This window comes from Mugil cephalus, chromosome 3 (assembly GCF_022458985.1).
Source record: "Mugil cephalus isolate CIBA_MC_2020 chromosome 3, CIBA_Mcephalus_1.1, whole genome shotgun sequence".
NCBI lineage: Eukaryota > Metazoa > Chordata > Actinopteri > Mugiliformes > Mugilidae > Mugil > Mugil cephalus.
Genome location: NC_061772.1, coordinates 3472038 through 3486468, shown reverse-complemented (window position 1 = coordinate 3486468; position 14431 = coordinate 3472038). Strand labels below are relative to the sequence as shown.

Here is a 14431-nt window from a genome sequence, read left to right as displayed (position 1 = left end):
CCTGAGATTGATCATTTGCAGTTAGCTGACGGAGTTCCATTGCGGTAGAGTTCCTGACTAAAAAAGTGCCAACTGCAGCTCTACAGTGAAGCTCCACACACACCAACTGGAATTTCACCTTTCCTGCTAATGCATAGGCATGCAATCAGGGCCCAGTGGGTATCTTAAAGGAGGTCAGTGTGGCATGTGCCACACCACCAAGTACACTCTCATATGACCTGAATCTAAGACAAAATTGGATCATTACCAAGATCATGCCAATCCTTATCTGGCACAAACACAGCTGCAAATGAAACATGAGTTATGAGAACCTAGGCAGAGAATGTTCTTGGAACTAGCAGGAAGTTGACCTCCTTTTGTCACTACCTCTTTGCCAAGTGGCAGGATATGTACAAGATCCCTTTACAACTCTTTATATCTTTCAAGTAAAAATGTGAGTGAACTGATCACAGAATATTTGTGGACATTGATTATAGAAGAAGGGAATAGTATAGAACTGAAGCCAAGGCTGAGATAAAAGCTTGGTTCCAATATATTGAATATGAAAAAAGATTTAAAAAACGTTTGGCGAAAGAGGTATTACTGACTGCAGCAGACTCTACAGTCTTTTAGTAGAGGCAGCAATGCAGATTGTTAGAAGGTGTATTGGTTATAGAACTGGCTACAGTTGGTGGGACACAGGGCTCATACTGAACAAGTGAAAATAATTTGTTGATCAGCGCTGCTGTGTGGATGGAATGACCACACCCATGACTGTGCAACAAACATCAGACTTACCTCAACAACCCACGTCACAACACCACGTAATCTCATTTGGGTGGACGGTAAAACTATACTAATGGACCTTTAAAGAGCTTGGGCAAATTTTAGCAATCTCAGCCTTCTACTCACATTGAGTCACTGTAAAGTCTTTCTTTTGTTAAAGATGCCTGCTGGTGATAAGAAAACAAAAGGGAAAACTGGTAATCACTCATAGATCTGAACACACCTTGGGTAGATTTAAGCTTTTATCGGTTGAGTCAAAATATGATTAAGGAAATACAAACACTCAGAAGTATTTGATGAAGTCTTTATTCGTCTCATATATCACTATAAAATCCATAATTGGTAATAATGGCGGTCTATTATTCCCACAGGTCTAAATTAGATTTGGTTGTTCTAGGTGTTTCTACTTGAATATTTAGTGACAAAGCTGTTGAGCCTCTGAGCCAGCTTCAGCCTCAGGGTATTGTCACAGGTACAAATCAAACACGCCTAGTCAGAAACACTCCTCATGAAATATATAATAATTTATAATATAAATATATTATAAATTATTATATATGCATACATTGCAATTAAGCTGTATCTTCTGTGTACATCAAAGGTGAAAATGAATGTGCTAGAGGAGGCAGGTTTGATTCTTAATTTGAACATTTTATCCAGATCAGTAGATTTTCTTTGGCTGATAGGAACCTCTGTACAGCATCAAATCATATCAAATATATTTCCAGGGTATAGAATGGCACTATGTGCTATAAAAAAAAAAGTTCCAGGAGCTCATAGGTAAAGTGTATCATTTAATTGCTATTTTAGATGGTAGTCTCCAACTTTCTAGTTAATATGAATCAGGTATCATGTGGTTAAAAGGGTGGACAATTGTATGTAAAACATTTCTTCTAAGTTCCTTCTAAAATAAATAAAACTTCCACCGCAAGAATGGGGTTTAATAAAATGTACATGACAACTGTCACCGTACTGACATGCATTACTCCAGTGAATAATTTATACTTGTATTCTAACTTATAGTGAGAAACAGTCTTTACTTAGAAACTATTAAATGGGACAACAACAGTTAGCTCAAGCTCAACAACAGGGAAGGCAATAAGAGAAGAGGTGGACTTCAGTGGACATATATGGACAAACTGTGTTTTGTGCTGTGAACTTTAAGTACATTTTAATCAGTTCATTTGATATTGAGCTTCACAGAGAACTTTTAATGCTGAATTTAACCTCAGAAGCTGGTCTTTGTAAATAGAATTCATGTTGTAGAAATTTCGTTTTCTTCATTGTTTGTTGATGAAAATGTTCAAACTACACTGGATCTGATGCACGTGCCTGTTGACTTGGATTCCGTGTGAATATTGCTGGTGTTGTTAGATGCTAGATTTCCTTCATCACACGTGCGAGATGACCATCTGTTTGCACGCTCTGTACCCTTGTAGGTTATATCAGGAGTGTGAAGGGGAATGAGCAGGGATTACAGAAACAAATAGAATACAGGGCAGGACCCACAATTATGAATCACTACATGAAGGTATGGAAATGCCACTCCTTCACCTGCCAAGACCGTGCCCCCTGTATAAAAGACTGGACTTTCTTTCTGTCTTTCTGAGAGTTAGCACGGAGAAGCGAATGGATATGGCTAACAAGTGGCCGGTATGGCTGAGCCTATTGGCCATCGTAGCTGCTTGGCACAGTGGTACGTATATTGTTTCTCCACATGTTACAGCAAAGCTCAGCCATATTATGTTATAATGTAGTTTGCGAAGTGATTACTGTTTATCTAACAAATAACTCTTATCATTTTCAACAGAGGCAACGTCTGCTGTGAATCCAATTCCTAAAAAAATAACAGGTGAGCTTGTTGTTGAGCTTCACTTTGTATTCATTTATGCAGCGGAAGGATTCATTTTTTTCAGGTGAAGGCTAAAGTAAAATGTGGTCACTGTGGTCACATCCTGATTTGTCCTTACAGATGTGAGTCCCATCCATAATGACCAGGTTTGCAGTACGTGGGGGAACTTCCACTTCAAGACCTATGATGGGAGTATTTTCCAATTGCACTCCACCTGCAACTACATCCTCACTTCCTCCTGTAAGAACACCTACGAGGACTTCAATGTCCAACTGAGAAGAGAGGAGGTTGATGGCCATCCTACCATCAAAAACATCGTTCTGAAGCTGGAGGGCACAGTTGTGCAACTCTCCAAGGGCTCAGTGATCGTGGATGGGAAAATGTGAGTTTGCTTTAAAAACGCTGAACCCCGTTCTCTCTGCCTGCATAATTCATTTCTTCAGACTGAATGGTGTATTTCAGTCTTATTCCATAATGTCTCTTAACATCCATATGAAGACCCAAAATCGGTTATTAGAACAGTATGCATGTAGAACCTAAGCACATAAGGTACATATGTTAATTTTCTGAAAAATATTGACACCTACTATCACCTTTTGCTTTGGAACATTCCAACATGGTGAGCCACCTTATGATGAAGTCACAAGAAAGTTAGAAAATGTTATTATATATCATATATTGTGATTTCTTTTTTCCTTCTTTTTGCAGAGTTGTCCTACCACATAGTCAAGCAGGAGTACAAATTGAGAAAACTCCCACTTACATCACAATCAAAGCAAAACTTGGACTTTTTGCTATCTGGAATGAGGAGGACTCTTTTCTGGTACGATTCTGGCCACACAGAAAACTATTCTATTCTATTCTGTTCTATTCTATTTCCACAGAATTAGGCTACACACTGAAGTACTCACACAGAGAAATCTTTCCATAGACTGCATGAGAAAGGTGGATATAGCCACTGTAACACTGGTTTGTGGATGTCTGGCTATAGATTTAGCCAGAGATTTTTGGAGGTAACACCTAGAGACCTTAAGTGTCAATGCACTTTAAGATACTTTAGCAATGGTCAAATTGACATTTCACGTTGGTGTGGCTACATCCATTTTTATATTCTGACACTAAAGCTTTTCCACAGTTTCTATCCAGTGTTTAAAATGACTAATTATTGTTCCCACAGGTGGAGCTAGACACTAAGTACAAGAACCAAACCTGTGGTCTTTGTGGAGACTTTAATGGGCTCCAGCTTCGGAATGAGTTCTACAGTCATGGTACACTATGACCCACTTCAAACAGTCAGTCAATTCAGGCAGGGTCACAGAACTGACTATGATTTTTTTCTATCTTTCAAACAGGTGTGAAAATGTCCCCCGAGGACTTTGCTAACTTCTGGAAAATGGATGGTCCAACTGAAAGCTGTTCTGACTATGACGTGAAAACAAAACCAACAGAAAGCTGCGACAATTTGGTGAGGCTTCACTTGGATCAAAGTGGCATCTTTGAATTCTTTCCTATTAATTAATTAATTGTATCAGATAATAAAATATATTATGTTTACCATACCATGTTTTACATCAACAAATGTAAGGTTACTATGCATAGCTTTTGAGTAAACCAGATCTATGTTTCTTTGCATGTTATTAATTAAAACTGTAATAGTTTCATTTTTTAAATGGATAAAGTGCCATGCTTGGCAGTATGCATAGAAATTTAGGGGCCAGTTGCTGGACTGGATTGATTGTTTGACATTAACTCTGCATCAGAAAAGAGCTGAGGTGGAAATGATAAATTTGCTGTCATCTCACAATATCTCTAGTACATGTGACTCTTGGTTTTGTGTTGTTGATTAACACAGCCACTGTAGTTGTTAAGAATATATTCTTCACTTCATGAATTAACCATTGAACCATAATCGAACCGAACTTGCCATAGATTTAAGTTAATCCTAAATTAAGATGCTGCAGCCGAGTTCATACAAAACCTGTGATGATGCAATTGAAATGACCATGCAACTTTAACCCAGACAAAACAGAGCAGAAATCACATCTTAGTGTGCCATGCATGCATATCAGTTGAAGGCCGAAGTACCTGTACCGTAGCCTCACACAAGAAAATAATTACCAGCTCTCAGCCAGACTAGTTTCTAAAAACTCCACAATTTGCCACAAATTATAATTATCAGTGAATAAAATGTCTGTTCCTTGTTTTTTACTGTTCATCTGTCTCTTTGCAGAAACCTCTGTGTCAGCAGATCCTCACAGGTCCAGCCTTCAATAGCTGTCACAGTCTGCTGGACATCGACTCCTTCACTTCAGCCTGTATGTCAGACCTCTGCCATTGTGGCAATAGTGAAAGCAAAACGGTAGATCCCTCCTGCCTGTGCAACACCATGTCTGAATTCTCCAGGCAGTGTGTCCATGCTGGTGGCAAGCCCAAGAACTGGAGAACCAAAGAGTTCTGCTGTGAGTACTACTTAGACACGGCAAATTAAATATTCTCAAACACTGATTCCATCCAGTCCAGTTATTCCAAACATAGACAAGTCTATGACAAATATTGAAGAACTACAGATGACTCTGGCATGAGCCAATCCCCAAATAAACATAAGTTGTGTATTTCCATTACATTTTTATGAAAAATACTGTGTAGAATTGTTTTTCATTGAATATACTCATTAATAATCCTCAATCTTATTCTAAGCTCCTTCTTGATGGTTTTGGACTGTGGCAAAAGTATAGCTATAGATTGTTCAAGGGTGTGCTTGTTGACACGGACTAAACTAGTCCCTAATTAAACACTGAGTAAGTAATGAGTGATGTGTGTGAGTTGGTTCTTAAAAACATGATCATCATGCCCTCTGCAACTTTAGGTTAGTTTGAATACTGTTTTGAATGGGCAGTCCATTCAGGGTCTGAAACCAGGCTACAATAGAAATGTTTTTGTGCATGAATGTTATCAGAAAAGTAAAACAAGTCAAGTAGTAAGGAACAATTGATCTATTCACAGGGAAATCTTGTCCCTACCAAATGGAGTACAAAGAGTGTGGGAGTCCCTGTGCTGATACCTGCTCCAACCCGGAGGCCAGCCACACCTGTAACAACCACTGTAACGATGGATGCTTCTGCCCTGCAGGTGAAACAGAATGACAATTCCAGGCATGCAATTGCACACACACACACACTATGTGTTTCAGTACACTACAGTATTACTCTGATTGCTTACAGGCATGGTACTTGATGATTTAAATGGAAAGGGCTGTGTTCCACTGAGTGAGTGCTCCTGCAGCTACAACAGCAAGACCTATAGTCCTGGAGAGTCCTACTCAACCAACTGCAAAAAATGGTATGACATACAGCATGTCAGTTTGTCCTGATGTAAAAGAACACGCTGCATTATAGGAAATGTGTGTGCACAGAAGCCCAATAGGTCCAATGATGTGTATCTAATTTAGCCTGTAACTATAACAGTTTTAGCGATGTTTGGGATTACTTAGTCAAATCCACTGGCAAAGATTAAACTGAGTGCATTGACAGCGTGTGTGAGGGTGGCCACTGGAGGTGTACAGAAAAGAACTGTCCAGGAACCTGTGCTGTGGAGGGAGGAGCTCACGTCAGCACCTTCGATGAAAAAGCCTACACCTTTCATGGGGACTGCACCTATATTCTGGCTAAGGTAGAAACACAATAATCACCAATGTTATAGCCCACACCAGCACAACCTATGGATCACAAAAACACACAACACAAGACCTCAACCTCAAACAAGTTCAAATATAGATTGAAGGTTGTGGTTAGTGTGAGTGAAAATAGTAAGAATAATAGAGTTTGTTATGTATTCATTCTCTTAAATTGAATATTAAAACTAAATGGTCTATTTTTTTAATTTCCTCGTAGGTCTTTTAATAAGTGTACAGTGATGCAATACATAGTGTGATAAAATTACAATAATAATAATTTCCCGAGTCAAAATAATGACAGAGGGAACATTTTCACAAGAACAGCATAAATATTTGATAATTCCCTAATATTATGCACTAATAATAACTTCAACCACTACTTGTATCTGTGCTGCTCATAACTGTGCAGCATACTACAACTAACAAATACACACTCTCTCTTATTGTTCCCTACATGTTCAGTTCACCAATGGTTGAATATCTTTGTGTAATGTCTGTTTAGGACTGCAGTGGAAACAAGTTTGTGGTACAGGGAGAACTTTTACAGTGTGGAGTGTCGGAAAGTGAAACCTGCCTCAAGTCTGTTACCCTGGGTTTGTCTGGAGGGGCTAATGTGAGTATAATACACAGATTATCAGATTATCATTTAACTTAACATTTATCGCATCATAGAGAAAATTATAGATAGTTGAATATGTGCTTCTCGCATTTCAGACAGTCACTTTTTTTCTATATCACAATCAGATTGAGTTAGGTGGTCACAGTAAATGTCCTTAAACATAAAAGGTTAAAATAAATAAATAAAAAAAAACATCATGTAAAGGTGTCAGTATTAATATTATGTTTCCTCTTACACAAAGGTTATCACGATCCAGCCCAGTGGTATGGTTTACGTGAATGGCATTTATGCTCAGTTACCCTTCTCTGCTGGTGAGTTGCTTTCACTGTACATCATGCATCCCTGACTGTCTCTCAACACACACTATGTAGAACAAGGATAGACTGACTACAGGATAGTGTCCTGGTCGCTATCACACCTCTAGAGCTCAACATTACCAACAAGGACTGCCATGTATATGGAATAACAAATCAATTTGAAAAGAATTCATTAAAAGTCTTTTAAAAGCATTAAAAAGGCTTTGAGAGAGAGAGAGAGTATGGGGGTTTCTATAAGAAATCTATCAACAGAGGATGCTGAATTTGTGCTTTGCTTTGAAACAAAGGCATAGGCTCAATAATGCATTCCTTTTTTGTTAATAATATTTAACTTTTATTTCATTAAACCTCTAGAGACTGTTTTCACACAAACCACACGGATCACGTTTATTTATTATCTGACTGGAATGGCACTGAAGCATGCAAACAGATTTCAGTATTTACATGCTTTAATGGTGAACTGATTTTATGTACCTACGACTTTTTGACAAGCTCACCTCCATCATTTTTCTTGACCTCTAGTTGGGATCACTGCCATCAGAGGATCCTCATTCTATCTGCTGGTAGAGACGTCTGTTGGCCTTCTGTTGGAGGTGCAACTAAAGCCTGTCATGCAGGTCTATATCACAGTGACCAGCGATTACCAGTCTGAGACCTGCGGTACGTACACTTAAGTAATATCTGACTGAAAGAAAGATCCCAGAATTGGCCCAAAATATAGGGCAAATAGGATATACAAATATAGAATATATTACAATCTGGACATATGGATTAAACGTGAGATTTAATCTGTTATGTGTATATATAAAGTCTAATATAATGAGTTATGTAAGATATAAGTTATGAGATGCAGTATATAAATTACATATCTAATAGTGGCTACACAGTTTGGCAAGCACAGCCAAATGAATTGAAGAGGCACATGGTCTGAGGGACCTGTAATAGCTTCTACAGTGCCACTGTGTTTCATTTTACACAAACTAAACATATATAGTTTGGACTGGACTGCTAAGTAATCTCTGTGGTTAAATCTCTACTCTAAATCTAGGTCATGATAGAAACACAGTGAAGCCATATTGTTGTCAACACTGTAAAAGGATTGGTATTGTTATTAATATGATGGTGTCTGTCTACAGGTCTGTGTGGGAACTTCAACAATAACCAAGCTGATGACTTCCTTAAGCTCAGTGGTGTTACTGATGCCACAGCAGCTGGTTTTGTCAACAGCTGGAAGACACGTGCTGGTTGCCCTGATGTTAAGACCAACTTTGAGAATCCCTGCAGTGTCAGTCTAGAAAATGGTAGGTGTGACTAGGTGTGACTTCTGTATTATCGCTGTGGGTCCTTCACAATGACTCATGGCTATCCTTGTGTGTCAATGACAGAGAAATATGCCCAGCACTGGTGTTCCATGCTGACTGACCCTCAGGGAGTGTTTGCCTCCTGTCACTCAGAGATCAGCCCTGACACTTATAAAGAGGTAATCACTGATAAAGTTTGGAAATCTCTCCATTTACTGCACCTGACAGTACCCTGACAGCTGATCTGAACTCACGCGGATTACTTTGTTTTCTCACAGAACTGCATGTATGACAGCTGTAATTGTGAAAAGAGTGAAGATTGCATGTGTGCAGCAGTCTCCTCCTACGTCCATGCCTGTGCAGTTGCAGGAATCCAGATCAGTGGATGGAGGAACAGCATCTGTGGTGAGTAATGAGAAATAGTAAGACAGAGGAGTTTTATGCATAGCTATTATATTATAACTTGATGTTTGGTAATGTTTTGGTAAGCGACTGCAATGTTCCGCTAGATATGAACCTAACTGTGCATAACGACAGACAGATGGGAAGGTTGTCCATGAAATGTGGCGCAGTGGCTGTAAATTGCTCTTAGTACCAATATGTAGAAAAGTGCTTTGCATCTTCGCACATCTTCATCTTTTAGGTTAAGACCTTGCACCTTCCTCTGCAAAACAACATTAACAACAGTAATCGTAATACCATTGCAGTGCAATATTGTCAAAGTTTTCCACTGATTCTGTGATTTTACCCCCTCAGGGAAATATGCTAGCTGTCCCAGCAGCATGGTCTACTCCTACAACATCACAACCAGCAGTCGCACCTGCCGCTGCATCGACTCCGCAGACCTTAACTGTCACATCTCCTTCCCGCCCATTGATGGCTGTATCTGTGCGGAGGGAACCTACCTGGACGACTCTGGGAAGTGTGTCCCATCCAAGTCTTGTCCCTGTTATGACAAAGGCACAGTTGTTCCTCCTGGACAGGTCATCAACAAGGATGGGGTGATGTGGTATGAAAATCATATATTGTGCAGTATTTTATATAAGCTTTGGCACGTTCACATTGCTTTTCCATGTGCCAAAGTCAGTATGTAAGATCCAATGTGTGCTGTTTTGAACACCAAAGTAAATTCAAATGCTGTACTATGCAATTAGATTGGTTTTGGTTGTTGTAAAGCATTTTTAAACTGTTTATGACTGACATTGCTTACCTACTGGGACATGGAGACAGCGCTGGCAGGTTTTGAATTTTCACAGTTGTTCTTTAAATTTTGATTATTTGTTCTTTTTGAGATATGACGAATGTATATAACAAATATATTAATGGCCGCTGTAAGGCCATACTGTATGTATCTTAATGTATTTTTCATGTTCCCACTCAAGCACCTGCAAGGAGGGCAAATTCCACTGCATTGGAGAGTTAGTTGAACAGCCATGTAAGTTACAGCCGTGACACGCAACTATTAATTACTCTTAGAGCCTATATATAAAGACTGCTTTATTTCTTCAAAGTATTTGTCTTAAATGCTGAGTGAATTTTTATTTTATTTTATTTCCTTTACCTTTGGCATGACGGAGAGGGGTCTAAGTGGTCCATTCGTGGATTGATCGTAATTGATGCAGTGTTGTTACAATGTTGTATTTACCCTTAGTATTCATTGGGAAATCGAGACATGTTCTGTGTGGTCAAACATACTCGAGCTTACATACCTGTATGCAAGCTATATAAAGTATGACACGAAAGCACACTTCTCTGTCCAGTGTGCAACAGTGCCATATGTCGGGTATGCACTTCTCCAAATACGCATCAGGTGAAAAACTGGTAGTTATAATGAACAATGATGGGTACTTTATTCCACTTGAAGTGCTCTTGCTGGACCCCGAGAAAATCTCAAAATCCATTAGCGCCCTCTTCTGATGATAACACGTAACTAAATATTGGTCGGAACCAGCACTTGCCATGCACAGCAGTCTCTGAATGGTCAAGTATCCTCTTACTCTTTTTCTATACACCACAATACCCCTTTGTCAACGTGTTCTCTGAGGTCGATTATCCATCACTACCTCTTTTGGCAATCTGTATGATGCAAAGAGATTTCTTAAAACCTCAATAGTTTTGCTTACTGTAATGGTCTGCATGTGAATTATGTTAGGCCAGTTCTTATGTACCCATAAGAACCAGAAATATTTGCTTACTGTGTTCTGCAAAATCCTGGTGTATCCTCTGCCTTGGACCCGTAGCATATTTCCATGCGTGCAGAGGTGACATGACCAGTATGCTATGCTGCTGCTTATGTATTTCACACAGATTCATCTCAATTTCAATGTCCTTGTCAAGTGTTGGCCACCAAAAAAACTTCCAGTCTTTTTTCCGTTCCATCTGGGGAATGGCATGCCTTGGTGATGTGTTCTTTCTTCTTACATACTCTGCATTCCACCTCCTTTGTCGGCACAGCTGTGCATTCTGGTGTATCACCTGAAGTGCTAATCCCATCCCATCACCTCCTGCCCGTGTCAAATCTTTTGTTGTGAAGTTCAGTGCTTCTAACCCCTCACACAAATAGCTAAGTACACATTTATGGACTGCTCCTCTCTCTGGTTCCTGGAATTGAACCTGTATTTTTCTGCAATGGGGTTGGTATTTGGCACAAAATGCCCTGCAGCAGACCAGTTAACTCTGACAAGATCTTCTCAGAATGTTTTGACGATGCACGCAGGGTTAGATTTTAGAGACTTTTAGAGACTAAGGCTCATTTTGCAATACATTAAATTCATTTTAGATCTGTCTTTTTTCAACAGCCTGCGCTTCTCCCATGGTGTTTTTCAACTGCTCTGCTAATGGTCCAGATGCAAAGGGTACTGAGTGTGAGAAGAGTTGCAACACGTTGGACATGGCTTGCGTAAGTCACAATTTCCCAAGTATAAAGTAAATAAAGAAAGACTGTTTTGGATAATCATGATAGTGGCACCAAGTAAAATGTTTCCTGTGGTACGTAAAAATGAAACATGTCTGAGGTGTGGTCTTTTTCTTTAGATGTCTACAGGGTGCGTCTCCGGCTGTATGTGCCCATCTGGAATGGTATCTGATGGTAAAGGGGGCTGCATCAAGCCAGAGGACTGTCCCTGTTTACAGAATGGTGTCTCCTATAAGCCTGGAGAGACCATCAAAGTTGACTGTAATACCTGGTAAATGAATCATGGTTGAAATTAAATGGAAAAAAAGCTAGAAATCCACGTCTTTTAATAAGAGCCTGATCTAATCTAATGTGTATGTATTCTTAGTACATGTAAAGACAGGAAGTGGCAGTGCACCACCGACCAGTGTGATGGAACCTGCTCTGTCTATGGTGCTGGACACTACATGACTTTTGACCAGAAGCGCTTCACTTTTGATGGCAGCTGTGAATACGTTCTTACTCAGGTATGAATGCACACAAAAACAGATGGTGAAGTAACTTTAGTGTTAACGCTGTCCAAGCAGCAATACGTATTTGCTGGCCACTTTAATGCAATTCAATTTTTAAAAAAATTTTTTAGTTCAAAGTAATTAATTGCATACCGATTTCCATTTTCTCTGACAAAAATGGAAACAGAGGAACCAACAATTCAAGAGGCAAGTGGAGGCTAATCACTAATTTCTTTTGTGTATGTGTGTGTGCATCTACCCCTCTCAGGATTACTGTGACACTACTCAGAATAGTGGAACATTCAGAGTGATCACTGAGAATGTTCCTTGTGGAACCACGGGAACCGCCTGCTCCAAGACCATCAAGATCTTCTTGGGGGTAAATATTCCCTATAAAGCAACTGTGTGATGAGCCAATGGCAACTTTTCAAGTAGTTTTGCCTATAATTCCATAAAGCTTCTTAACAACTGACAGAGCCAAAACTATGATCATTTCCTCATCTCCTCTAAGAATTGTACAAATATAGGAACATGAGTGTACAGGAGTACAATTATCTTGCCATTTGTATTGATAAAACTAAACTTTTAAAAATCATGTCTCTAAAATGTAGAGAAAATTAAAACAAGTAGTTTCTTGTAAACTTATAACACATGTTTTCCTCTACATTGTAGCGTAGATATTTATTGAGGAAACAGACTTGAAAATGTTTCATTTCATCTCACACATCCAGCTGTTCTGGCTTTGTTCATTTGTTGATCATGCATTAGTTTAGTTACAATTATTATTTTTATTTAAGTTTCTCATTTGTGTTTCTGTGAATAGTTTTTTTTTTCTTAACTATATTGTAACGCAACCATGTAGCAGAATGTATGAAAATGTATTTCTGTAAAACTGTTCTACAGTCATTTTCTAAGGAACAACGTGTTGTCTTTTCCTTTGTTCAGACTGCAGAACTGGTTCTAACAGAGGGAAGTTACCAGCTGCTTTCAAGTGGAAGTGAAGAAACTGTTCCATTCAGTTACAGCACTATGGGCATCTATTTAGTTGTTGAAGCCAACAATGGACTCATTCTCATATGGGACAGGAAGACCAGCCTGTTCATTAGACTCAGTCCAAAATATAAGGTAACCCCAAAACACTGTGAATTATGGTGTTTATTTTATTATGACTTAACAGACTTTGTTTGTTGAACAAAATGATATCAGAAAGTTCACTCTTTCAGGGTCGCGTGTGTGGGTTGTGTGGCAACTATGACAGCAGCGCAAACAATGACTTCACTACGAGATCTCATGCTGTGGTGGTAAACTCCCTGGTATTTGGTAACAGCTGGAAGGATTTACCAAGCTGTCCTGATGCTCACAACATAACTAACCCTTGCACCGCCAACCCATACAGACAGTCATGGTCTCAGAAACAGTGCAGCATCATACAAAGTGACGTCTTCTCCGTCTGCCATTCCACTGTAAGTTCCCCACCTCCACATGCAACACGAAATAATAATGACCATGTTAAGTCAAAGCTTTTCCCCTTATAACTTCCTCATAAAATGGAACCTCGAAGATAAATGACTTAAACAAGAAACATCAATATAAACACTATGTTGACAGGTTTTGGGGCATTTATAGCCTTCAGATGTGAAATTATTCAGTTTCAACATCCTTATTTAGACATGCTTGCAGTCAGCATAACTAAAGTCAGATACCCGAGAATTAATTAAAAACAGAATGAATCTTTCAATAACAAAAAAGTGATAAACAATCATATATTTTATGCACATTTCTCTGTAGGTGGATCCCACTCCATACTATGAATCATGTGTATTTGACTCCTGTGCTTGTGACACTGGTGGAGATTGTGAGTGTTTCTGCACTGCTGTGGCCGCTTATGCTGAATCCTGTAATCAAGCTGGCATCTGCATACGTTGGAGATCCCCTAAAATCTGCCGTGAGTATTTGGGTTATATCAAATAAAGGATGGTTCATGGCAGTTTCTAAGAACGTCTTCTTTTCGGAAAGAATGCATTCTTAGCTTCTCACTTAGCTTTCACATTAAATAACGTAAAATCATTGCAGAAAGTCACAATTTGACAAGTAATGACAAGTAATTCTGTTCTGTTAAATTCTGTTCCTACTGAAATTTAAAACTGAATCTCCATAAAGGATCTCTTGTCTCTGATATGTTTTGTTCTCCCTTCAACCCTTAAACCTTTAAAACACTTAATGAACAGCTCCAAAATAGTAGTGTAGGATTCATTTACACACAGTGTGTTTGAATGGGGTGGTTTTTGGCCATATTATGTATTTATGTCTAAACTCATGAGTATGGGTGGCTTCTCTATAAATGTATATTTTATTATTTTTCCAGCTCTTTTCTGTGATTACTACAATCCACCTGGTGAATGTGAGTGGCACTACATGCCATGTGGTTCTCCTTGCATGAAAACCTGCAAGAACCCATCAGGCAGCTGTTCAACACAAATACCACCCTTGGAAGGTATG

General features: G+C 39.1%; 1 protein-coding gene across 1 annotated transcript in view; it reads left to right on the top strand.

Moving 5' to 3' along the window:
* The first annotated feature begins 2376 nt into the window (after positions 1-2376).
* LOC125005388 (mucin-5AC-like) overlaps positions 2377-14431 on the top strand; it is a 34280-nt gene continuing 22225 nt past the window's right edge. Inside the window, 26 exon segments of the mRNA XM_047580721.1 lie at positions 2377-2461; positions 2576-2617; positions 2738-2999; positions 3326-3440; positions 3795-3885; positions 3970-4082; positions 4848-5076; positions 5621-5746; positions 5839-5956; positions 6148-6286; positions 6793-6903; positions 7151-7220; positions 7749-7886; positions 8363-8527; positions 8612-8706; positions 8806-8932; positions 9284-9536; positions 9910-9962; positions 11326-11426; positions 11561-11712; positions 11809-11947; positions 12201-12311; positions 12878-13057; positions 13156-13395; positions 13721-13877; positions 14298-14426. Of these exon segments, the coding sequence (XP_047436677.1) occupies positions 2401-2461; positions 2576-2617; positions 2738-2999; positions 3326-3440; positions 3795-3885; positions 3970-4082; positions 4848-5076; positions 5621-5746; positions 5839-5956; positions 6148-6286; positions 6793-6903; positions 7151-7220; positions 7749-7886; positions 8363-8527; positions 8612-8706; positions 8806-8932; positions 9284-9536; positions 9910-9962; positions 11326-11426; positions 11561-11712; positions 11809-11947; positions 12201-12311; positions 12878-13057; positions 13156-13395; positions 13721-13877; positions 14298-14426 (3517 nt within the window). The 5' untranslated portion in view covers positions 2377-2400.